At 44.6% G+C, this 26,529-nt stretch overlaps 1 protein-coding gene across 2 annotated transcripts; it reads right to left on the bottom strand.

Moving 5' to 3' along the window:
- Positions 1–333: 333 nt before the first annotated feature.
- On the bottom strand, positions 334–25,584 carry YBX3 (Y-box binding protein 3). 2 transcript variants are annotated; one of them, XR_012836905.1, is made up of 9 exons: positions 25,200–25,582; positions 21,518–21,581; positions 19,780–19,813; positions 14,796–14,885; positions 13,993–14,115; positions 6,659–6,753; positions 2,035–2,206; positions 1,249–1,395; positions 334–1,041 (listed from the first exon to the last, which is right to left on the bottom strand). XR_012836905.1 is itself a non-coding variant. In XM_075761869.1 (9 exons), exons 1-8 carry the CDS (start codon positions 25,471–25,473, stop codon positions 1,330–1,332), a joined length of 918 nt encoding a protein of 305 aa, XP_075617984.1. In that variant the 5' UTR covers positions 25,474–25,584; the 3' UTR covers positions 334–860; positions 1,295–1,329. The 2 variants fall into 2 exon arrangements, 1 of the variants encoding a protein (XP_075617984.1); XM_075761869.1 differs by having other exon boundaries at positions 334–860; positions 1,295–1,395; positions 25,200–25,584.
- Positions 25,585–26,529: the final 945 nt, after the last annotated feature.

Below are 26,529 nucleotides of genomic sequence, written 5' to 3'. Positions count from 1 at the left end.
CCTAGCAAAACAGAGGGGGGAAATATCCAAGTAACCCACTCCAAATCCCCCAAACTCCTGCCACATAATGGTAACAGAAAACCCCAACCATTAATGCTATTTGAGCAGCAAGAACAGTGTAGGTTATAGCTCTGTTGTACAATTTCTTTGCAAAGGATGTTTTGGATTGACATGTCCTGGCACACGTATCATCCAAAATGGTTTCACACAAGATAGATCAAACACATATTAAAGAAGCAGCTCTTGTTTTCATGTATAAATGCTGAAGCAGCAAGATTAAACTAATAATTTATTTTTCAAGGCAAACATGAACAAACACACTAAAGCAGATTATTTTTTTTGGTAGTTGAAATCACTTTTATTTGTGAGGAACGTCACCCATGCTGCACAGTTTCAAATAGATCTTACCAAGGAAAGCGGAAGTTTCTCCTCCCCGTGTCCTGCAGTGACCAGGACTGGCACAGAAAAAAAAAACTCACACTTGGGAGGTTTAGCACCAGCATCCAATAAGAAAAAGCATTTTATTTCAATTTCAGTTCACTAGTTGGGTTTTTTCCCTTTTCAGTTTGATACCAAAAGAAAAATTGAAAAATACTAGCGAAACAGTGAAATTCTAAAAACCCCAAAAACAAAAAACCCCGCAGTTGCTGTTGAAACTGGGGAGGTTGCTCTTTCTGAATCTCGCTCTCTTTTTCTCTCTTCATACATTTATCTTGCAGGCGTTCCCTGGATCTCAGCTGCTGGTAATTTTTTTTTCTTTTAAGTTCTGATGTTTCAAATCTTTGCTTTTGTCATCACTGTTGACAATTTATTGCTTGAGTGTTTCTTTGGTGTTACTTTTGGGTTGTATTTTAGGACACCTGTTGGAGAGCCAAATTTTAAAAAAATACAGTTTAAGTTTCAGTTTCCTGTTGAAGAGGTGGGATGTGAGGTGAAGGAGTTATGATAACAGACAGGATAAGCATGACTAGCTTATTCTATCTGTAAATTGACAGTACAGTATTTTCTTAAAGCAAAACATTACTAACTCATCAGCAGATGCTACTGCTATACAGACCAGACAAGTCTTCCTGAAAAAAAATCAGGCTGATAAAGCAAAGTTTACTTTGTGACAAATGCAGACAGAGAGGAGAGAAAGAAGAGAAAACAGCACACAGTTCCTCAGCTTGCCTTATACAGCACACTCAGAAGTTTATCATAAATAACAAACCCCCCACATAAGGGCACATGGCCAACCTAGAAGTATACACAATACTGCTTCAGTCAGAGAACAAGAACCATCTATATTCCTTACCTGAGGAATAGTAGAGGTGCCTGGGGAGCCGGACATTACTCAGCGCCACTCTGCTCGGTCACTGGAGCAGGATTTTCAGCAGGTGTTTCAGTCACCTTTGTCTGATACACAATAAACCTTTTATTATAGGCAAAGGCTGACCTACAGACTCTTCCTCTGTTCAGTGGTACGGCCAGCACAACCCAAGTTTTAAAATCAAAGAAGATGAATCCTCAAAAAAATATTAACTATAGGAAATACACCAAAGTATTACACAACAGACTGTCAGGGGACCACCTCAAGTACAAGTAGAATGAGAAAGTCTTTCCTTATGAAAGTAAAAAAGAAATTCTGTGTTTGCAAACAGTTTCCTGAAATCACCCGGTTCAGGCAGTTCAGGAAATGGATCTGAAGCTTGCAAATCCATCTCTTATACTACATACATACTGAAGGTCTGAGGAGGCTGGGAAACACAGCCATTTCTCTCCAAAAATATTTGTTACAGTCCAACACCATGTAAAAACTACCCAGAAGCAATCCCTATACCACTGCAGGTACCATTTAAGGTAAGCTGCTCGTTCTCAAAGATGTTCACGAGGAACAGGCAATGAAACCAGCAGCCTTCAGCCATCAGCACTTTGGCCTTGGCCAGACTCCTCCAGCACCCCAACACTTGTTAAAACTCCCACAGGACAGAAGGTCTTGAGCATTCACCCCATCAAAACTTGGTCTCTGCCACATTTTGCCACAAGCATGCTTACCTCTTTCCCATCCTGAGCTGGAGCATTGGGTGGACGAGGCCGACGCCTGTAGTTGTACGGGCGCCTATACCCACGGCGAAGTGGCTGCTGACTCATGGCATTGGCCTCATGATGGTTCTCTTTGTTTTCAGCCTCTCCAGCCAGTGGGGCAGGGCGTGGACGCGGGGGCCCTCTGAAGAGGGGGAGAAGTACGTGTTCAGTACAAAGGAAGCCCAAGAAGGTTAAACTACCATAATTTTAGCCCAGCAAAAACCTCTCTAACCATGTACTATCTTTAACAGTTTTAAACGCTAACAAATCATCCCTTTAGAGTTTGGCTGGCATATAGTTGGAAGAGCAAGACCTGTTTCATTGGGTTACACAAGCAACCTGGGTGTCTCTTCACTGCTGAAGCTCCATCAGCATATTCTGCTGTCTGACCTACAATAAAGGGGTAGTTAGCCTGTTTGAACTGCTGGCTAAGAGAAGAAACAAGCCAGTAGTGACCACATCGGCTGACTCTGCCAAGTTAGCCTTGGCCGAGCTATATACCAGTTCAGCCCTATTCATAATTAATGATGTGATCCCTGGGAATTACAATTCCACCCATAACCCATTCCTGGATCTTCACTCTTTACCTTATGTTGCCCCTCTTGCCCATATAAGAAAGCATAGTATGTATCTCAGTCATGCAAGTTGGACCTCATTAACACTAAGTCATCAAGTCCATGTTCCTGAAGTATGCAAAAGCATTTCATCCCATTTCCAGTATAAACAAAGGTATAAACCAAAGTATGTTTATAAAAAACTGTCAAAACACAGCCAGAAGTGATGACAAAATCAGTGCCTACTATCTAGTTCCCATTACCTGGTTTAGATAATCCACAGCTATCTCATCCCAAAAGGCAATTTATTTTAGATGCCTTTGGAAGGGCTAAAAGCACTAGTGTCACTGGATTCAGTGCAGGTAAATGCAAGTGATACCTACCTGTTATACGAGTGCAGAAGGCTTCTGCTTGAGTTATGATATATCATACCTCTTACAGGAAAAAAATGCATCAGAAACACGTAAACTCCCAGTAGCCATGGGCAAATTACCCAGCTTACAATTTACCCACATGACATGCAAAAACCCAGGTGCCTCCTTGTACTTGGTGTGGTACTATTCCTGATTGCCCAGTATTAATGAAGACTTTCAGGAATAAAGTTTATTCTGCTCAGATCCCTACAAGCAGCAACATTACCCCAATTCCCACAATCATAGAATGGTTTGAGTTGGAAGGGACCTCAAAGATCATCTAGTTCCAACCCCCCCCCCGCCATGGGCCCGGACACCCTCCGCTAGACCAGTTTGCCCAAAGCCCCATCCAACCTGGCCTTGAACACTTCCAGGGAGGGGGCTGCCACAACCTCTCTGGGCAACCTGTTCCAGTGCCTCACCACCCTCACAGTGAAGAATTTCTTCCTAATATCGACCCTCCTTCAGTTTAAACCCAGTACCCCTTGTCCTGTCACTACACACCCTTGTAAACAGTCCCTCACCAGCTTTCCTGTAGGCCCCTTCAGGTACTGGAAGGCTGCTCTAAGGTCTCCCTGGAGCCTTCTCTTCTCCAGGCTGAACAACCCCAACTCTCAGCCTGTCTTCATAGGAGAGGTGCTCCAGCCCTCTGATCAGCTTCATGGCCCTCCTCTGGACTCGCTCCAACAGCTCCATGTCTGTCTTGTACTGGAGACCCCAGAACTGGATGCAGTACTCCAGGTGGGGTCTCACCAGAGCTGAGTAGAGGGGCAGAATCACCTCTGTTGAGCTGCTGGTCATGCTTCTTTTGATGCAGTCCAGGATACAGTTGGCTTTCTGGGCTGCTAGCACACATAGCCAGCTCATGTTGAGCTTCTCATCAATCAATACCCCCAAGTCCTTCTCCTCAGGGCTGCTCTCAATCCATTCTCCACTCAGCCTGCATTGATACCAGCTGTTGCCCCAACACACATGAAGGACCTTGCACTTTGCCTTGTTGAACTTCATGTGGTTCACATGGGCCCACCTCTCAAGCCTGTCCAGGTCCCTCTGGATAGCATCCCTTCCCTCCAGCATGTTGACTGTACTGCTCAGCTTGGTGCTGTCTACAAACTTGCATAGTGCACACTCAATCCCACTGTCCATGTCATTGATGAAGATATTAAACAGTACTGGTCCCAGTACAAACTCCTGATGGACACTACTCATAACTGATCTCCATCTGGACACTGAGCCATTGACCACTACCCTCTGGATGCAGCCATCCAACCAATTCCTCACCCACAGAACAGTCCACTCATCAAATCTGAATCTCTCCAATTTAGAGAGAAGGATGTTGTGGGGGGCTGCATCACAATGCTTTATGAACACCACCAGTGAAAGTAATCCAGTGTTTTATTGAACTTGTCACTCATTGTCCAAGACAAAACAAGTCACAAGAAGCCAAGAATCCAAATGAGCTTTTCCACCTAAAGGACTTAAATTAAAAAGGCAAGGCAACATTTCAAAAGGTATGACAAGTCAGAGGCTGACTATTTCACACTGATATTTTTAACTGCACCAAATTCCTCAGCTATGGGTTGTTCCCTCAGCGTAGAAGCTGGAAGCTGGAGTGGTCATGTCAGAACTGAGGCTGGAAAAATGAAGAAAACAATCCTACACTGGCCACTTTAAGGTATGACTAACATAGATGACTCAGCAGCTTAGTCCACATACCCCTCTGGACAGCATCAGTGTTCACATGAACTCCAGGAAATGTTTACTAAGAACCTAAGAACGGCCTGCTGGATCTTTGGGTGCCCATTTATCCTAGCTCTATGGATCCCTAGGGAAAAACAAGGACAAGAAAACCTACTTCCTAAACAGCCTCCCATCCTCCAATTTTTTCTACACTGGGAGTTTCCTGAGCCAGATAGGGCTATCACAGTGGTGTTCTCTTCTAGCTATTTGACGGTCTCCCCCAAGCTCATGCAAGCTTCTAACATCACCAATGGCCCGCAGCAAAAAAGCTCCAACAGTCTGCTGTATGCATAACAATCCAAGTCAACAACCTGAACATGAGTCAGCAGTGCACTGCAGCAGCAAGGGCAAAACAGATTCTGGGCTACATCCATAGAGGCGCTACTAGCGGAGAGACAGAGCTGTGAACATATACTCAGCACTTACTAGGCTATACCCCCAAGTACTGCATCCAGTTCTGGTCCCCACAATTCAAAAAGGCAATGGACAGACTGGATACTGCCAAAGGAGGGCTGTGATGATCAAAGGGCTGGAGAAAATTACCTATGAGGAAAGGCTCCTTTTCTCCCTGGAGAAGAGAAGGCTTGGGAGGAACTCACACTATTCCAGTACTTAAGGAGCAACTACAAAGAGGACAGAACACTCTCTCTTCACATGGAGCCACACTGAGATGACATGGGGCAACAGGTACAAGTTGCACCAGGAGAGGTTTTAGAAAGGTTTACAGTGAGAATAATCATTTACTGGAACAGCCTCTCCAGGAGTGTGGTAGAGTCCCCATTGCTGAAGGTTTTCAAGAAATGGACAGGGTGCTAGATAATCTAGCATCTAGGCTCCCTTTCCCACCGGTTTGGCCAGATGATTTTTTGAGGTTCCTTCCAACCTGGGCTGTTCTATGGTTCTATGAATCTCCCTTTGTTTTTCAGCACATCTCCCACTTCCCTCAGTTGAAGGTTCTTCTTAGTGTATTCTTTTAATCAGAAGAAAAAGCAAAACAAATTTCATCCATCCTTTCCATGCCACTCATTCTGAGGACCTCTGCAACCTATCTTCATTTGTCTCTTCTCCCAGCCTCAGAGTCCTCAGTTACTTCCACCCTTTGCACACTTTCCCCCCCTTCCATCATTTTGATGAGTTTTATCTTATTATTCTAGAAGCTCTCCAGTCTCTTTAGCAACTCCTTTCTCCAAAGTTAACTCTAGTAATCCTATCTTATTACCTTTTCCTTTAGGAGCCCTCAAGGAACCTAAAATTTAAATCTTGACTGACAGCAATACCCTCCATTAGCACAGGATACTACAAAGTACCTCTTATAATCATATGGCCTGTAAGAAAGACAACAGCTTCAGTTTTTACTGAGCAGTAGGCTTTCCTCTGTACCTATAAGTTGCATAAAGCTAAGCCTGCGTGACACAGGACCGAGCTGGATGTGCAGAAGCTACTAGTGCAGTGCTGAACAGCAAACTACTGTCTACAGTCCACAAGAAAAGTTACAAAGCACACCCTGCCCCTGCAGATGGTGGGCCTAGCTGTCCCATATCAAGTGGGATTTGGATTTGTTACTTGTCCTGGAAAGCATAAGAGTTCAGCTAGGAAGACATGGACTCGGCAACTCATTTCAGTAAGTTGCTCAATTATGAGAAGTAACGTGATACAAAGACCTATTCCTAGCTATGAGCAATATATAAGCACATTAAAAAAATTCTATGGTTGCTTCCTTACTCCTGTGGCTCATCTTTCTCTTACTAATTAAAATGGTTCTCACTATCCCTACTATTTGCATACACATTAATGCCAGGGCATATGACTTCCTGCTCTTAGTGAAGCCTGTATAGATCACAAAAGCATCCAAATGTAACAGCGATCAACAAAGGAAATACTACACACCTGCGATAGCGGGGACGATAGGTAGGATTCCTATGGACTTGTTGATGAAGTTGTCCTCCTTCTGTGACCCCATCCTTGATTTCTCCCTCACCACCCTACAACCAAAAGAAACCAGAACACAAGTTCAAAGTAAAGCGTAATCTTATGTCACAGGCAGTACAGTAAAGCCCAATGATCAGAACACAAATTCGAAACCAGTGTATCAGTACAGAAACACCAGCATATCAGGTAAAAAAAAAGCAGCCGATACTCAAAAGACTAATTTGGGCAGAGATTAGATTAGGACAAAACAAGAGCAAATAATGCTGCCCTTGTTCCTCACAGTAACTAAGAAGCTACCTGAGATGCCTCCTCCCTGTCTGCCAAGAAAGGCAGAGAACTTGATAGTTCTCCCCGATGCATAAAAAAAGTGCAATGTCATGTCTCAAAAATGCATTCTAAGGGGTAAATCTGTTATGAAGAGGCAGCTATTGATCAGAACACTTCTGAATTTGGAAAGCTAACTGAAAGACATCATGCTGAAAATTGCCAGAGATCACTTCTGACTTCATTGTACACAAAGCTCCATTCCACAAAGAACTCCCACAAAAACATCAAGAAATTTAAAGACAGAAAAGTGCCATCATGTTAAGATATTCTTCTACATGCTCAACATTTTTTACCTTTCAGAGATGCAGTGTTTATCTTACCCCTTTAGTTGTAAACTGATAGAGCTATATTTCAGGGTGGGTTTTTTCCTCTAGTTTGTGTTGGGTTTTTTTAGATGCCAGCCATCAGTTAACATCTGCTTTATACAATGTTAGATTATTAGCTATACCCATTACACTATTATTCCCTTTAAAAGGAGGGATTTAACAAGAGATAGACTTCTGTTTCCAAATCTTCTGGATACGATCCAGGAAGAAACAAAAGCTATTTCTGCCTGACAGCTTTCAGTAGCCTACACTAAGTTTGACAGGTCTCCTTCCAATTCCACACAGCTATTTTCACCACCACCACATTTTGCTATTTTAACTGATAATCTCAGGTAACTGCATGGGCAGCAAACTTTTCCTTAGTTACAATAACATTACGATTAACATTTAGAAAGGCTGGAGTGTTGTAGGTTGCAACAAGAAATCTTGGAATTAAACAAGCCTCAGTGACCAACCCGGACAATCTTCTCTCACTACTCTCCAAATGCATTAATGATTTCAAGCATTCTTTATAGCTTTCCAAGTTTCCAAAAGAGCAGAGAAATATGGCCTAAAGGCAACTGAAATGTTTCACACACTGTACCTAGAAATAGCTATACCAGCTATTCTTAACAATATGACAGGGTCAGCTACTGAGGTGAGTAGAGAGAAATCAGAACTCAATTAAAAAAACCACAAATAACGTAATATAAAACTGATCAGGATAACTAAATATCAAAAGGAAGTCCCACTAAGTAGATAGTGGTAATAGGTAGCATTTGATAGCAGTTGAGAAGTACTTGAAAGACTCTAAATCCAAAAGGAAAATCACTTTTAAGTTAGCATTATACTACTTTATCTACTTTGCAATACCAATCTGTCCTCTTTGAAGGGACCTCAAAGATCATCTAGTTCCAACCCCCCTGCCATGGGCAGGGACACCCTCCACTAGACCAGGTTGCCCAAAGCCTCATCCAACCTGGCCTTGAACACATCCAAGTATCAAGATGGTTTGTACTACACAACTTTACAGGTTAATAGTCCTGTGAGGGGTGGGCAGAAGCATCTCAGACAGTAAGGTGAGAAATAGCACCACCAGTATTGCATGTGGCAATAGTAATTCAGAGGTCTTAGGATTTGCTTTTGTGAAGCAAGGATCTAATGCTGCTCCTGTTGCCAGTCCTCACATGCAGAAGAGAGGGGGGAAAACACAGAAACAGGAGAGCAGCAAGATGGGAAGGAAAGACAGGATGCAAGACTAAAACTATCCTGAACATGTTCCAGCATAATTGCTGTTTCTCCTCCCCAGGATCTCCAAGCAAGCACATGTGGAATCAGCTCTCAGCTCTAGTGCTGCAAAGCCAGAAATATAGCACCACAGAGGCCTAGTAGGTCTTGTCCTAAGGACAGCATGCCAGAAGCTAACAAAGTGTCAACCAACCTAATTGTAGGGAGAGGCACACAGTATTTTTCATCAGCCAAAGCTCTCCTAATAGCACTTGACAAAATCAGCATCACATTGACAGATCTTTAATAGGCAGTACTGAATTTCTACATGTTTTTAATGGCATAGTCCAAGTCCACTCCTCCCTACAGAGGGCTGCATTGGAATCTCAGATAAAAGACTTCATCTCCTGAAGTGACGGAAAGAATGACTAACGCTGATGAAGCATTACTCGAAAACAAATGCAAACATTTTCCAATTCATCTTGAACTGAATGTTGCTATGTCAGTATTTTAAATGGGTTTGACTTAAACAAATCAGTTTAAAACAGTAGCAAAGCAACTAATTGCTTAGGCCAGAAGTTATGAAAGTTTCCTGCATCTTCTATAGTATCACAAAAATTCAATTAACACATTAGTACCACTGTCAATTGATATAAATCAATTATGCTGCCAGAAGTCACTGAAACAAATGAAATTTAACCAGAAAACAGACTGAGCTTTGAGGTTGTCTTTTACTATACTGATAGTAAATATATTAGATTCATTTATAAGAAAGTTTTGTGTGTACTCTTAAAAGCACTACACTACATGTGGCATACACACAATCCTGTTCACTCAGCCTCCTCCACAGGAACCTTCCAACTCAGCATAGTACCTTCTAACACATTAGGTCACTAAAGGACAAATTAATGAAGCTGGCCTGCTGCACTCTACATTTTCTTCTGAGGACAACCAAAATAGGCAGGCAGGCTGTGATTCCCCATAAAGATCTTGCAGATTTTTCTAACCCTAAGAAGGTACAAAATTTTACTGCTGTTCCTCAAAGAAAGGTTTGTGTAAGCATAACTAACTGCAATGACCTCTTCACCCATCTGCTTCCCCTAACGTCTTCTTACATCTCTTCAAATCAGTCTCTAGCTTTTGTATAATACTATTCATCTCTTCAGGTCTCCTCTCTGAAAGAGATAGTGTCAGCCTATACAACAGCTCTCGAACTACTTTGCTTATTTTCCAACTCACTGGTATAGAGGTTTCTTCTATTAGTAATGCATACAACATGAGGACATCAGCAGTTCTCAAAGTTATTCCACAATTCATTGTCTGTTCTAACACTCTGACTACATCTGTACACCATACCTATGTTGTCACAGTTTAGTGAAAAGCACAGCCTCTTTTCTGTAGTAGATACAAGTAAAAGTTTCTGATATTAACAACTACTACTTTCCACAGAATTATCCAGGCAATCCAGATGCTGTTCTGCTGGAGCTGGCTAAATACCTCAGATTCCTCAAGGTTCTCTTCACTCTTGAGAAATTCACACAATGTGTTCAAAAACAGACCCAGTAAGTTACATGCAGAGCACAGGCACATTTGAGGTAGCATGGCAAAAGACAGCATCTTTAGTTTGCTTAAAACCATGCCAGTAAGCAAGGATAAATCAATTCTTGCTGCACTGCAAGGTTGGACTGGAGCTGCTAACAGGTATCAATTAAGAGTTCTGGAAAGCTAGAAGGCCATCACATCAAAAGTCACCTCAACAAATTAAACATTCTCGCCCCCACCCCCCCAGTCAATACAGAATTGATAGTGTGAGCAGCTGAGCTCTGAGAAAATCTTTCATCTCTGCAGTCTAGTAGATCTTTAAGCATAGCAGGCCTAGGTACATTGAAACTTTTTCCTTCAGGTGTGCAGCAACAGTTACCTGCAGCTGAGTAAATATCCTTTCAGAAAAACATAGCTCAAGAGTGCCATACTATCAGCAACTCATACTGTCTCAGAAATATCCTGCAGGACAGTTAGCCAAAAACACTTCCTCAGGTAGAGAGGCACAACCTTTAACGTACCAGTTAATGGGACCATACAGAATAGTGTATACATACTGCTACAGCTCACAAACATTGCTGTCTTTCTTCCCCCATAGGCAATGGAAGGGGAAAGAGGAGGCCTTGTTAAAGGACAAGGATATTAGAGGCATCATACAGTTTCAGTGTGAAAAAATGTGTTAACTGAAAATTCTCCAAAAGGACATACTGATAGCTTCAGATGAAGATTCACTCAATTGATCTGTCAAAGTAAGCACACAGGGGATGACAAGAATATCTGGACAAGTTTGAGTGGTTTCACTGACCTTACACTAGGACAACTGCAAGGACAGTCTCTGCACAGCCCTTTGCAGTCCCTTGCAAAGACTTCAAGGAAATGGAGCTTTGACTTGTTCAGGTACCTATGAAGTGAGAGGGTAAGAAGGCCCAGCAGAACCGGCTGCACCTCAACCTAGCCCAGAACACAAGAAGGGTCCACTGCAACAGGCAGAAAATTGAGCAGGTATAGCAGAACGTCAGCTTTGGCAGCACAAGGAACTCCTGACTGAGCTCAAACATGAAAAGGAAGTATCACTTAAACAAGTCTTATGGATACAAGTCTATGAGACTACACAGGATATATTTGAGAGTGCTGAAGGAGTTGGCCAATGTCACTGTCTGGCCAGTATTGCCTTTGAAAGGTCACAGCAGTCATGAGTTTACCTTATTATCTGTCAGAGCAGCATGCTAAGGGAATGGTACTATAAGGCCTCCATTATCCTTGAACAAACCAGAATTTACTCTTAACAGATGATACCAAATCCAGAGGAGCTGTCAATGCATTGATGGGAAGGCCTGAATGTCAGAGAAAACTCAATAAGCTACAGAGAAAGACCAACAAGCCTCATGAACAATGGGAAACAATGAACGCCCAAGTTAATGTCCTTTTGTAAATTAGGATTTGCAAGTTTTGGAAGAATTACAGCCTTCAGACTCAATGATACCAGAGAAAAAGCAGTATGTTTTAGGTTATGAAAAGAGAGATGATTTCCTTGGATAAGGAATTGGCTGGACTGTTGCACTCAGAGAGTTGCAGTCAACAGCTCAATGTCCAAGTGGAGAACAGTGACAAGTGGCATTCCTCAGAGGTCAGTACTGGGACTGGCACTGTTCAACACCTTTGTCAGTGACACAGACAGTGGGATCGAATGCACCCTCAGCAAGTTTGCGAATGACACCAAGCTGTGTGGTGTAGTGGACATGCTGGAGGGAAGGGATACCATCCAGAGGGACCTTGACAAGCTTGAGAGGTGGGCCCATGTGAACCACATGAAGTTCAACAAGGCAAAGTGCAAGGTCCTGCACGTGGGTCGGGACAATCCCAAGCACAAATGCAGGCTGGGTAGAGAAGGGATTGAGAGCAGCCCTGAGGAGAAGGACTTGGGGGTATTGATTGATGAGAAGCTCAACATGAGCCAGCTATGTGTGCTAGCAGCCCAGAAAGCCAACTGTATCCTGGACTGCATCAAAAGAAGCATGACCAGCAGCTCAACAGAGGTGATTCTGCCCCTCTACTCAGCTCTGGTGAGACCCCACCTGGAGTACTGCATCCAGCTCTGGGGGCCCCAGTACAAGACAGACATGGAGCTGTTGGAGCGAGTCCAGAGGAGGGCCATGAAGCTGATCAGAGGGCTGGAGCACCTCTCCTATGAAGACAGGCTGAGAGAGTTGGGGTTGTTCAGCCTGGAGAAGAGAAGGCTCCAGGGAGACCTCAGAGCAGCCTTCCAGTACCTGAAGGGGCCTACAGAAAAGCTGGAGAGGGACTGTTTACAAGGACATGGAGTGACAGGACAAGGGGTAATGGTTTTAAACTGATGGAGGGTAGATTTAGATTAGACATTAGGAAACAGCTCTTCACTGTGAGGGTGGTGAGACACTGGAACAGGTTGCCCAGCCAAGTTGGAGGCCCCATCCCTGGAAGTGTTCAAGGCCAGGTTGGATGGGGCTTTGGGCAACCTGGTCTAGCGGAGGGTGTCTGGGCCCATGGCGGGGGGGTTGGAACTAGATGATCTTTGAGGTCCCTTCCAACTCAAACCATTCTATGGCTCTATGATGATTCTGTGATTCATAGGACATCAGGCACCAGTCACAGAACAGCTAAGGTCTGGCACCCACATCAGATCAGTCTGGGGACTCAGATATAAGCAAGCCAAAAGGAAAACAGTGTGATATCACAGTTTGTTCCCCTCATGTACATCTTCAAGTACTGGGATCCAAGTTTGTTAGCATCACATGCAAGCCAGATTTTTAACTGCATGAATTTGCATTAGACATTCAAGAGAACACGTCCCAGCATGAGTACCCTGAGACTCAATGTTCCCCATGTCCAAGTTGAGTCTTGCACTATCACTCTTCAGGCAGGAAGAAACAGCTGCTTTCCATAGTCAGTAGTACACAGGGTTGTCTAAGCCTTGGTATGTCTGCTCATTTAAAATCTAAAGGAGCTCCAAGACAACACCAATACCACCAACAAAAGCATTCACTTCCAATAAAGACCACTGAGGGAGATTTTAATCTCAGGAGAGCAAAAGGAAACAGAATCAATACTGAATGTAGCTGGTTGATGAGCTAACAGATAAGACTGGAAACATCAAAAAGCTGAACAAAACCAAGTATCCTAGTTCTTTGCCACTTGACATGAAAGCTGAAGCTGCAAACTGTATCACCACAAAGACATCAGTTACCAGCACCAACTTCTAGCCATCTCCAATGGACTCAAAGAACACCTTTCACATATTTAAGGCTCAGTGACACCCAGCAGGATTAGAGATCTCATGACAGCTAGTATAAACAGCTAGGCTTTAAGGAAAGATTTGACAACACTTGTTCTGTTTGCCCCTGTGCTGTCAAGTCTGTAGAACAAGAGAGTTAAGTTGCTTAGTCAGAGACTTCCACCAGGGCTCTCCTACTGGATCATTCACACATTTCTGCAAGTGATGATCACAGATTCAACTATTAAAAGATAATCAAGCCTGGAGCACGTTCCAGTTTATTGGATTGTTTCAGGCACCAATTTAGCACAAGCACAATGCAGATAGGAGTAGTAACTGCTGTAGTACGTAACTACAGTGACATACCTCATACTTACTCACATTCACTCTTCAAACAGATACCTTAACACCCAAAGAGATGCTTTTAACACATTCTGTAAAGACATGCCAAGGAAAGGTCTACAGAACACCCAGTAACATCAATGACGTGCTCGAGGAACTCAGAATATTACTGAGGAACACTCAACTTAAGCATTGGCAGTTTACTATATGCCAGTGCTGAACCTGTAGTTCCCTCTCATGAGGGGATCAGAAGACTGCTGAGGAGGTAGGATTACCACCACTAAAGAAATTAAACTTACACTTCGAGGTGGTCCACGGCGCCGGCCAAAATAGCCACGTCGATAGCGGCGCCGGTCTGCAGCATATCGGCTGCCTTCTACAGGGACTCCATCTGGACCAGTGACATTAGCTGCTTCTGCACCCTAAAAGGCCAAAAGAAAGCCAGTGTGGTGTGAGAGAAGAACAAGTCAGGGAGAAGATGAAACAGGAAAGGCTTTTTTCGCATCAGTTCCAAGCTACAGAGATTGATTCCTTCCTTCCACATAGTGCAAAAGCAGGCTTGTTATTCATAACATCATGAGTTAAGAGCCTATCATCCAGACTGAGTTAAGAGGAAAAAGCAAATACCACCTGATTAAAAATGGGGGGGGGGGGGGGGGGGCACAATATGACACATACACAAAAAACCCCATACAAAGAAGCTCAGAAAACTCAAAAAATGTTTAAGAGAGTAGAAGCACAAAGAACTTGAAGGTTCTTACAGTTACTAAGACCAGACTCCAAGACAAATTCTTCAAGGCAATATGTGTCTCAGTTAATGATTATTGGGCAGGCTGCAAGCTTCAAATGCTCTATCAAGTAAAAATTACAGAGTCTAGAAGTACTAGGATGTAGTTAAAGCAGAGTTTTGATACATATCTAGGAACACTTCTTAATGAAGCCTTTAAAAACAGATCTTCCACAGAAAAGCTGTACAAATGCCACCCACCCCAGCAATTAACACATTAGACAAACACATCAGATACACAGCTAATGTTTTGTGTTACTCCCCACTAGACTTAACTCTGTTGGACCATACCGCTAAGTCCCCATAATCTCTCACCTTCTCTCCCTCGACCACATCAAATTCTACAGTCTCTCCATCACCAACACTGCGCAGATATTTCCGTGGGTTGTTTTTCTTTATTGCTGTCTTTAAAAAGATACAGAAAAATGTATTATTTTACTTATTATCCTACACATTCATAGCCCTGTAGATGAGGAAAGGACAGTATTCTTCTGCTACAATCCCAACTCTACATACCAGATAGTTGCCACACCAAGATATCTCAAATACACAGATGTCTATGGCCCTCCAATGCTCAGTCAAGGTGTAGTCCTTTCTCAATACTTACGAGTTTACAAATCAGCTGTTGCCCCAGAATCCCCTCTGTCAAGTCTACTAAATATCCAAACGATTGTATATTTCTGTATGAACAGAGTTCAGAGTGTTTGATCTGCAAGCTGTACCAAGGCATCTCCAGCAGCCAGTGTGATCCATATCTTCAGTCATTAGGAGACCTGTAGACCATCTACAGATAACTTCATGCCATCTTCTACAAAAATGCTCCTGGTCTTAACTATTACATATCATGGCAACTCACTGTAACTACAGAAGAATTGGTGTAATGTAAATAAGCATTTACCTAAGCACTGTAAGTGAGACTGACAAGAATTAGGTGAGTCCCTAAAGAACACATGAATAGTACCAGAACAGATAATTGCAGTCTTAGTCATCTCCTAGACAGAAACCCCAAAATACATAGCTTAGGATCAAAACCCAAAAGCAGTTTAAAGCCTCCTCAGACTCACAGGAACACTCAAACCTCCTGGAACAATTTTCAATTGTCAACTACAGATGCCTCTCACTTCATGGAGTATTTCTATGATTCCACAAGAAGCAGTTAGCAAGACAAGCCTACTACTATTTGTTCATTAGTTCAGGGTTCACAAACTGGAAGAGACCAGGGGAAAAAAACAACACAAAACCACACACATTGTACAAGCCAATCCAGTAGTCGGCCTTTTAAATCTAAGAGAACTTCAGTAAAGACAAATTCACTTTAAGTTTCCTGATATGGGCATCTTTTGTTAGCATGAAGGAAGGAGGAGCAGGTCTAGTAGATAGAAGCATACATGGAAGTACAGGGTACAACTCTGGCTTAAGAAATTGGATGCAAGGCAGAAACAGAAGAGATAGTTGTCATATCTGTCTGCAGTTCAGGAAAAACAGGCAGAATAAAGACCAGTTGAGTTGTTGACTGAATGAATATAGTTGCCTGTGCATAGCAACAATTGCCCAAAAGTATTTCCCGCTGAAGGAAAAGTTCTAATCAGTTTAAAGTTGAACTTGACCAGTTTAGGAAGACTATTGTTGTTGTTGCTGAGTACAGTCCCCTTTGTGTCTCAGGCAATAGGCCAACACATCCTTTTAGTCCTACATATAGCCACACCTTTCCCTGTACCCTGCAGTGTCCCTGAACAGCTTAAGGAAGAATGCAAGATTGTACATATTATTGTTACCAAAGCAAAAACAACCTGAGAGGGTTGTTTGGTTGGGTTTTTTTTATATATACAGGAAGAGAATGAGCTGCTCAAGTGAATTCTTTTGGTAATTACTTTACAAAGCAGAGACTCCCACCATCCGCTGAGACAGCTATGTTTACTTTCTGCTGACCTATTAGTGTAACTGCTCCATTTCTCAAATCAGCTAGAAGTGCTAGCTTTCCCATAAATGCTATATACTAATACTGAAATCATTATCTTCAGTGCAGATTAAGGGTTTAATTCTTTCACCACCACTTGTACTGAGACAACTGACTCAAACTCATGAGATTTGTGTTCTGCATATGACAGAGATGTCAACCAAGCTGTATTTCAAACTTCTTCCCCTTCTTGGTAAGCATAGAGGAAGAAAGGACTACCGCATTTCTTTTCAGAAGGTGTACTTAAGATTAATCAAGCTCCTCAAACATCCTCCAAGAAGGGTAATGGAAGATGAATTCAACAGGATTCCACATGTTCCAGCTTTATGGACAAACATCAAAATTCAGATTTGCAGTTGAATAACCTGCCAATAGGAGATAGAGGCTGCCACACGGTACGCTGAGGTTTGTTTTATAAAGGCAGCCAGGAACAATTTTGAGTAAGACTTAGAATTCAGAACAGAAACTATACAGCTTTACTACTTATTACTTCAGCTGCAGCTAAACATTGCTGAAATAAGCCTCTAACAAGCCTAAGCTCTAAGCTTAATGAAAAGACTTTTACTCTATATATCCAGAGGGGAGAGAGCACTGTTTTCCCTGTTACTGCTCACCAGCATCCTGCAGGTTCCAGCTTCTTTAATTCAAAAGACAGTACTCAATTAGAACAGAGCCTTTCCTTTCCCAAGAGAACACTGATGAACAGACAGCTGTGTGAGTCTTCAGACCTAGTTCAGTATTTTGTTTGGAAGAGTTCTTTCCATATCCTCATGATAGCACCACATCATGTGCACATCCAGCATTGTCACAGCAATCGCCAGAATTGGTTACACCAGTTACTGGTGCACATGCAGCAATCTGTGCACAACAAACACAGACCAGTGAAGAAAAAGAAAGATCTGTGCAGATTAAGTCCTCTTCCTCACTGCTTGCTGATTCAAGATACGCTTAATCAAATTGGACTTCTCTGGCTACTGACACGATTAATGGTGTTAAATTGCAAGAGCCTCCCGATGGCTCTGTACTGCTCACACCACCTCTGACAGGGTCCCCTAGACAGGGCCTTCCATGAACCAACCAGACAAGGCTGCAAGCAAGATGAAGCAAGTAAAGAATCACCCTTCCCCAAAACACTGCTTGGGTCCCCCCTCCTGCAAAACAAAGGGTTAATTCAAAGCAAGCCATGCATGCCCTAAAGAGAAAAGCATTTTAATCTGTACTGGGTTTATAAATAGCATCCAATAGCCACACACTGAGCATTAACCCCCATTCCAGTCATGAGATCGGCCTGTTCCCTCCCTGCTGGATGTGTGCCGGGGGGGTGGGGAGGAAGCTGTATCTATTCAACTAGGTCAGCCTTATTCTGAAGGGATTAGGCATGTAATCCAGCCTTTCCCGGGATGGGCACGGGGAGGAGGGGCAGAATCAGCACTAACTGCAGAGAGGGAGCTTGCAGCAGGCTGTTTGCTTACACCATGGATTTGCCTCCCTCACCAGGCAGGCTGACCCTGCCGAGCCAAGCACTCAGGCAGGAGCTCTGGCCAGAAAGCCCCTGGCTCCAGTAACCAGCACATTCATGTACAGAACAGCTCGAGATGGAAGAGCTGAGGAACATCTGATTGCAACTAACCCAGGCCAGAGCTGGAAGCATCTACTCTGCCACACACAGCCCACCAAGAGGTTAATCAGATACAAGCTTGCACATGATGTGGTATTTCTGAAACGTCAAGCCAGTTTTCCTCAGTGCTCCCTCCAAGAGGATTTCAGCCACAGGAGATGGGAAATAAGTTTCCCATACACACACCAGTTTACATTTAGGTGAATAATCTTCTCCACAGGCAAAGGAGACAAAAACAGTGCAGGAAATACTAGCTTGCTGTGGGCCTTGACTCCACAAGCACCCTTCTCACCACAGATTAGTGTTATTCTGCCTATCTGTTATCAGTACAGCCACCAATTTCCAGGATATTTTCTCACAGGTCTCAAGGAGATATTGTTTGTCTTCAAGGTAGTTTCACAGTGCTGCCTATCTAGAACATGTTTCTTCTACCAGAACTCTTCCCACCCTCCCACCCAGCATACCCATCCGTATGCTGCATGCTGTATGTACACAGCACACTGTCCTTAAGGAAGGAGAGCGACTATTAGAAATCAGTACATGCATTGAGAGCTCTTGCTCCTAGTGCACCAACTGAATTGGCAAAGTGTACTGCACACACTTCGCAACTTCATCTTCACTCATTACAGGCACTAGACTTATTCTCTCCCAGCTTCAACTGTTTTCAGATAACCAGTCTACACCCCTGACCCGGAGAAACAGTTATCACAGGCTATTTAGTTATGAAGCCACAGGAACTGAACTAGCTTTCCAAGTTGACCACCATGTTTAACACAGCTACATATGCATAGACGTCATCACAGAGGATGAGGATGTAACTGTAACTTTCCTGGTTACTTTTGACAGAAATACTGCCACTTACACCACAAAGAAATCATACTTTTAAGAATGACGTGGACCTGCAAACACTTCATAGGACCTGCAAACACTTCATATGGGACAAGTTCCAGGGGCAGTATTTCATTTTCTGGTGAAGTAAAAGTCTCAGAGGATGCAAAACAAGATCTAAGCCAACTAACAAGTCTACATCAGCATGGAGACAGCATCCTCTGTCTTCCCACTAGTTGCCTGCAACCTGAGAGTTTGCAGTATTAAACTTAGAACAGCCTACTGACAGTTCAAGCAAAATTAGCCAATGACAGGCTGCTGGACAACTCCTCTCTGCTTGGGCACACTTGGCATACAGCCCTCCTCCTCTTCCCAAGAGCAGCTGCCTCATGCAGCAACAGCTGATGGCAACCCAGGCTGGTCAAGAGCCAGACTAGATCACTTTCTCTCCAATACCAGGGAGGGCAGACAGAACAGACCTGCAAATGGAGAGGGTAGAAAGAAACAGAAGACAGAAGGAACACAAGGAAATGGAGGGGGGGGCAGGGGGAAGGACAGACAAGTAGCAAGGTATGTACAAAACAGAGGAGTCATCTCCCTAGGGGGGAGACAAAACAAAAAAAACACTGGAAAAAAAAAACTTCAATGTTCAGATCAGAGCAGACAAAAAGCAAGCATGGAGGGTCATAATACCTACTCCTTCAGTTATAACTCCAAAGAACAGTAACATATACCCCAATATTTCTTCCTGAAAATTTCAACATACATGTCCATTCAAGGCATTTGCAGTAAATATTCTAAGGAGAAGCCAGGACAAGGTTGGGTGGCTGTTTCAGGAAGTTGCATTAGAAACCTATCAGAGTACACATCTCTAAGCACAACTACTGCTGTCTTACCTGATGAACAAACACATCTTCTTTGGTATCATTTCTGTGAAAAGAAAGTGAGAAGTCATAAGAGTTTAGACTAAGAGACCTAAATAGAAATCCCTGACTTCACAAGTGAAACCCTCCTTACCCCAGCCTGTAGTACATTCCCTGGATTCCATACATTCTGTGTAAGTCTATGCTACCAAGACCCTCCTCTGAATTTCCAGGGTCATATGCTTGACAGCAGAAAGGACTCCCCACCCTTCAGAAGGGTGAGGGGAGTGGGAAGTTGCTCTTTTGGCAAGCATTCAATATTTTGTTTTGGCATAGGACAGAGTTAATGACTGGACTGCTTGCCTTTCACTATTCCACCCTTCCAAAAAGCCTTCCACAGGACTGCAATCTGAGCTCTTATCCCAGCTATCAACAAGGACTATCAACAGGACCAGCCACAGCTGTTAACAGAGCTCTCCTTTCAGTGAAACTCAAAGCAGCCATGCACAAGAGGTGTTAGAAGAGTCCATTGGAGAGGGACCCAGACACAAACATGAAGTTGTCTGAATTAGGCTAGACAGTTCAGGCTTCTACATGCAAAACATGAAGACAGGTCCAAGACCTTGATTCTGTGCTCCCATACAGCAGAAAGAGCCTAGACTCTGCCATCTGCTTACTCAATTTCTTCTCTGCTGAGGGAACGGGTGGGTCAAAGAATCTGTGATAATGCATAATCCAAAACTTGTTGCACTGAAGTAATAGTAGACTTCAGTTTAGGAAGAAAGCTCTCAAGTTATTACACCATATCCAGCTGAAGGCTCTCACATCAACTGCTATGAAAGACTTTAGAGTACTTCCCAATTCAAGCTTTTCTTCTAAGCTTGCATAGTGCTAGATTGTAGTCTGCAGGGACTGGGATTAATGCTGTACCAGAACTGGCTTCAGATCCTTGAAACAGGGCTCTTCTACCCCTTTCTACCCTTTCCAACTTACCCAAATCCACCTGCTGTGTAACAGTTCAAGGACTTGCAGGACAAAATAACTTGTCAGGTATGTCTTTTGCAAGACAAATGTTTGCCATGCAGGAGCTTTGTTTTTCGTAAGCACAAGACATTTAAGCCCCTCAACCCCACAGATATTCCAGCCTTAAAAGCCAGAGTTTCCTCCAGTAACTTCAAAGCGTGGGTCTTGTGCACCTAAGGCTGGAGTGTGATCAATATTGCTTACAGCTATTTGGCTTCTGAGCATGAACAAACCTCTGAATGGCATAAATAAGAATAAAAGATAGAGAATTTCTGTGGACCCAGGTCTGGAATGTCTTCAGTTAGACAACATCTGGGAATCTCAATATGTATTTAGAGTAGGCATTTTGACCAATCAATTAACACTTGAATCTTTTCCAGAAGTATTTCCCCTCATCCTCCAACCTTACTTGCACCTTTAAAAAAAAAGGCAGGCAGTCATGAAAGAACATACAGCTCGTTAAAGGCATAGTACAAGTAAACACAAGAAACAAGTAACAGACTAAATTTGTAGTGAGTGTGACCCTTTGTTTTCTCCCCATACACACAACCTTGGATGGAGGGTGTGAGGGGAAACATCCCCTGAGGTGATACCTGAGTTTGCTGAATGCCTAGCCAAATCTGGCTATCAACCACATGAACTTGTAGTCAAGTCCTTGGGTCTCTGCTGCAATTACTAACACATGGCATATTATCTGTACCATGAGTTTTAGTACAGTATAAACATGACTATCATAATTTAAACATACCTGTTGATAAAGCCATATCCATTTCTGACATTGAACCACTTGACTGTGCCAAGAACTTTGGTGGCTGGAAATAAAGTTAAAAGAAGTCACTCTAAAACATAAGGAAGTACAGAAGTGTTACAAAAATACTTTTATACCTGCACATGAAGTCACAATCAGACCTACTCTGTTCCCTCAACACTCAAAGAATACTTTCATCTCCACTGCAGTTTATACTAACACAGTAATGGGAAGTTACTCGCTGTTCTTCAGCCAGGAGTTTAACCAGACAGCATCTAGAATGAAGTCCAGCTCTATTTTCAGAACTGACCAGCCATATTTTTTTATTTCTTATCCCAGAAATGAGCAGTGAAGCTGAAAGTCCCACTGCCATTCATCAGTTCTCTTTATCTTAGTAGCTAGACACAAAACATAACCACTTGGACTTACCCTTCCTTTCTTCCTTGGAAACCAGAACTGGCCAAGGAAGGAGTATCAAGCACCATGCAACTCTCTGAAGTGGAGAGGCAGCACACCCTTATTTTGGACAAGTGCTTTCTTGCTCTGTCAACACAACTCTAACCAAACAGGACACCACAAGACATTATTCTTTTTTATATTGCTATTTCTAGGGATCCTCTAAGTAAGGTGCTGCTTTGGTGTCATGTGAGACAGGGGCTTGTGTTGATTCTAGAAGTCTTGGAACGTAAAGTTGGTCAGTTTGTAGCTGGTAAATCATAGAAGCCATACTGCAGTGTCTTACAGGATCTGGCGAAACCTGTTCCTCCAACACATAAGAAAGTGTGGGAGGAACTCAAGAGTGATGGAGGTAGATCAACCTCTCCTTCCCTCACAGCAACTGGGTGGAGACCACAAACTTGTCCTTTTCAAACCTGTAGGAAAGGGAGAATTTTGGGCTCTAGACTTTAGTAGATGTTACTTATGGCATAGATAGTTGTGGTCATGCTATCTATGTAGTACTTATCTGAAAAGGGTCTAATCACCTATAGATGATTGCTTGTTAAAAACCTTATATATGATTGGGGGGGTGGGGGGGAAGGAACCCAAGAAGCAATTAAAATAGTCTAGAGAATCTCCAGAAGTCCAAGCCAGTCTGCTAGAGGCAAGAACACACTGCAAATTGTTACCATCACCTGTTCTATACATGCATTCTTCCCTAAACATAGGAAGTGACACAGCAAAACAGACCCTTGGTCTCACTCAGTCTTGCCATTCTTATATACCCCTCTGACAGAGAGCAACCTCTTCCTCAAATACAGAGCTAAAGTAGGAATGTTTGCTGATAACTGTTGCTGTTATTGAAAGTAATAACAGGCCATTTCTCATTGTACTTCTAGAAGTGAAGGTTTGGGTCTTTAATACAATTTTTTTAAGCATAAATATGAACATTTTAGGAGCAGCAAAACTATGTTAAGACTGAGAGCTATTAGAGAAAAGGGCTCTACCTAGTATAGCATCCATTCCCAAGATTTCTTGTTTACAGAAGTAAGAACCTGAAGTTTCACTGCCAAGCACCGATTCAGTAAGTCTTCAGCATCAAGCTTTATAGTTATGCTTTCAAGTTTGTTTCAAGCACAGAAACAGGTGCCAGTGGCACATGCAGGTTTTAGCCTGCTTTAAGAAACAAGGCTAATACCACTGATTCCCCCACCATCATCCTTTCCCTCCCCCACAAAATAGCTATTGAACCTGTTGGCCTATTTCAATCAGATTAGGAAGAGGGTGAAAAACCCTAGGAAGCCTGACAAAAACCCTCAGAGAAGTAAGAAAGCTAGTGTAAGGTGCAGTAGTCAAAATTCATTCTACATGGCCAGGTGGCTGCTAATAAATGGAAGTTCACACACACAGCTTCAGAGCAACACGCTCCTTTTGCACAAGCTGCCAGAGACCAGGAACAAGCCTCCAATGTATTCCCTAAGACAGCATACTGGGGAAACACTGTTCCCTACCCACACAAGTTTTAGGGTCTCCTCCAAGCATTACTGTGGGGGAAAGAACATCAGACGTAACAACATTACACTGAACATCCATGTGGCCATGGTGCAGCCATCATTAAGCCCAAGCTGTCATAGTGGGGGGGATCAGGCAAGGAAGAGGACAAGCCCAGAGGAAACCATAACCAGTTTTACTGATGAGTCCAAGAAGGTAGTTGATGCGATGACACCTATCCCACCAGCAAATGAAACCCCCCATATTTCAAGATGCTGTAGTCTGATGCTATCAGAGGAAACAATCATCAGCCACTCCCACCCATGCCAAAACAGCCTTTTCATTAATTTTAACAAGGAAAGCCAAAGCTTCCTATGATCAAGACAGAAGTTGACTAACCTTTATCCTTATTCCTAGAAGTCAGACATTTGGAAGCCCTGGGCAAGCATCAGGCCTTGCTTCTAAAGGGATCATTTTAAGAGGAGACTTAAGTGAACATAATTACAAGATTATTAACAGGGACATTTGAGGTAAACTTGAACATAAGTCCATTTTCAATTAACATTATGAATGATCGTTTTCCTTACAACTCCTGCTAAAAAGCTCACCAAGCAATAAGGCCGGCATGCAAAACCATCACCATATTGTTTTTCTTTTTCCTGCTAGATCAGGAAAGGCACTTGTGCCTGCACTTTTTTGCCCTCTTTAAGCAACAGGTGAGCAAGATAAAAAAACATTACCAAGAATGAAACAAGCCACATTAAGGCAAGAAGCAGCCAGTCATACCAACAGGTATGTATGCACCTTGACTGATTGCTGACAAATCACATAACAGAATGGAGAAAGTCACACAAAACTTTTGTTTTGCTAGAATCCTTCCTACCTCACCTCCAAAGAAATCCTTTACCTGGCTCCTTTATCTGCTGCAGTAAGACCTCAGCCATTCCCTTCAGAAAATAAGATGCTGTCTTTCCTTAGCAAAGTTCAGGACTCTGCACTAGCAGACAGCCTCAGCTTTCTTTGCCTTACTAACCTCTTAAAGTCACACAGTGAGAAACAGTAGATCCCTATTCCACTGCTGACTGAAGCCTCATCCTTTTCAACAGGTTGATTCTGTTTAATCACGGTAAAGAAACACTAGCTATGTACTGGGCTTGACCACAGAGATGGCAAACTGGCATTTCACTTGCCTCTTTATCAATAAAGAGTAGAAAGTAAAAAAACCATTAATCCTAGAGGCGTTATTTTTTACGGATAGAAAAGTTGTGCAAAGACCTTAAGATTAAAAGGGGAGGGAGCACACAGAGTTTACCAGCGACCCCTTCCAAGGGGAGATGTCCCTGCAGGACACGGGGCCAGAGCTCACAGAGCCGGGTCGGCGGCAGGTGCCGGGAAACCCATCAACATGGCTGCGCTTCAATCACTATCCCCGCCCGGTCCCGGAGAAGCGCCCGGGGCCGCAAACCGCGGCCCCGGGCGCTTCTCCGGGACCGGGCGGGGTAGTGAACAACACCGTCGCCGCACACAGGTGCTCCCGCCCAACTCCGAGTTGGCGTCCCGGCCAGAGGAGGAGGAAAAGGAGACACGGCCGCCTCCCCCTGAGCGCAGCCTGACTCACAGCCGAGGAGGGCGGGGGGGGAAGCCGGGCTGGGCCCCGGGCGGCGGCCATGTGCTGCTTCCACCACCTCTCCCCGTCCGCCCTACTGCCGCCGCCGGTGCCCCGGGAAGCTGGGAGGGGGGACCCGGTACTCACCCAGCACTTTCTTCTCCGTCTCGGCCGCGGCGGTTGTTGCGGCGGTGGCTGTGACGGCGGCAGCAGCAGCGCCGGGGGCCGCCTCACCAACAGCCGCGCCCGGCGCGGCAGCGCTGACTGGACTCTTAGGCTTGGCGTCCGGAGCGGCGGGCGACGGCGGTGCGGGAGTTCCACCCGGGGCAGCGGTCGTAGTGGTGGTGGCGGCGGCGGTTGTGGTAGTGGCCGTGGCGGGCGCCGGGCTGGCGGTGCTGGTCGTCTCCGCCGCCTCGCTCATGGTGCCTGGCGAGAGAGAGAGCGGTGGGTGACGGGCGGGTGCGCGGCGCTCGGCGGCGGGTGTTCCTCGGGCCCGCGCTGGGTCTTACTGCCCCCAAAATGGCCCCGCCGAAGTTTTAACACAGTCAGCGGGGGCCGGCGCCGGGACTCGCGCTGCCTCATTAGCATTTAAAGGGGCCACGCCGACATTCAGCGGGCGGCGCGGAGTGGGGAGCGGCTCTTCCGTGGCTGGGCCGTGTGGACCCGGCATGGGAGACGAGTGGGTGGATGAGCTCCGGCCGTTTATGCGTGCGCGTTGTGCGGGCATATACGTGGCCGCGTGTCTATACAGGAGTGTGTATACGTGCGTGGGGCGTGCGCGTGTCCGCGAGGGCGGTGTGGAGCTGAGCGCCGCGTGTGCAGGCACATCCGTGTCCGTGGGTACACACAGGCGTACCCCTACGCACGGGCGCGAAGCTGCGGGTACGTATAGATAATATACGCACGCACGCACGGACGCTGCGGCGCGTGGGAGCGTGGAAAGGCCGAGCCGTTGGTCGGTAACCGCGCGTGTAAGGGTGGCTCCGCGCTGCACGCGCAGCGCTTTGTACGCCCACACCTGCGCGGGTGACTGCGCGCCTGGGGCGTGTAGACCGGGGGGGGGGGGGGGGGTGTGCGTGTTTGGGGCGCGGATGCACGTGCGTGTTGTGGGGGACGGCAGCGTGCTGGTGAGTGGGGGGCGTGGAGGCACAGCCGCGTTGGTGAGCGTGGGTGTGTATGCACTGGCGCTGTCACTCCTCTTTCTTTCCTTGTCACCTTTTCCACGTTGGCATTTACTCTCCCGTGGCGTCCTCCAGTTTGCACGCACACCCCTTCCCCTCCGCCCCGCCGTGACGTCGAGTTTTCACTCCTGCTGTCCCGCTGCTGCCTCATTTCCTTTTCACTGCCCTTACATCTCCCCCGCCTTCCTTCCTACTTCTTTTTTAAACTCTCTTTCCCCCGGTTTTTGTACAGTCTCTCTGAGCGTCCTTTCGGGGATGTTCCTACTCTCTTTTTTGGTTTGCACACTAGCACCCCG

The sequence above is a fragment of the Balearica regulorum genome, chromosome 1 (genome assembly GCF_011004875.1).
Source record: "Balearica regulorum gibbericeps isolate bBalReg1 chromosome 1, bBalReg1.pri, whole genome shotgun sequence".
NCBI classification, from domain to species: domain Eukaryota; kingdom Metazoa; phylum Chordata; class Aves; order Gruiformes; family Gruidae; genus Balearica; species Balearica regulorum.
This window is presented reverse-complemented; position numbering and strand designations above follow the sequence as displayed.

What these genes read in the sequence shown, in the direction of transcription:
- YBX3 (XM_075761869.1), bottom strand. Translation starts at nt 25,473, where the DNA reads ATGAGCGAGGCGGCGGAGACGACCAGCACCGCCAGCCCGGCGCCCGCC. An exon ending in TATCGTCCCCGCTATCGCAG is followed by an intron (nt 2,207 to 6,658) that starts GTGTGTAGTATT and finishes CCCCCTCTTCAG; the next exon opens with AGGGCCCCCGCGTCCACGCC. An exon ending in CAGCTCAGGATGGGAAAGAG is followed by an intron (nt 1,396 to 2,034) that starts GTAAGCATGCTT and finishes ATTGTGTATCAG; the next exon opens with ACAAAGGTGACTGAAACACC.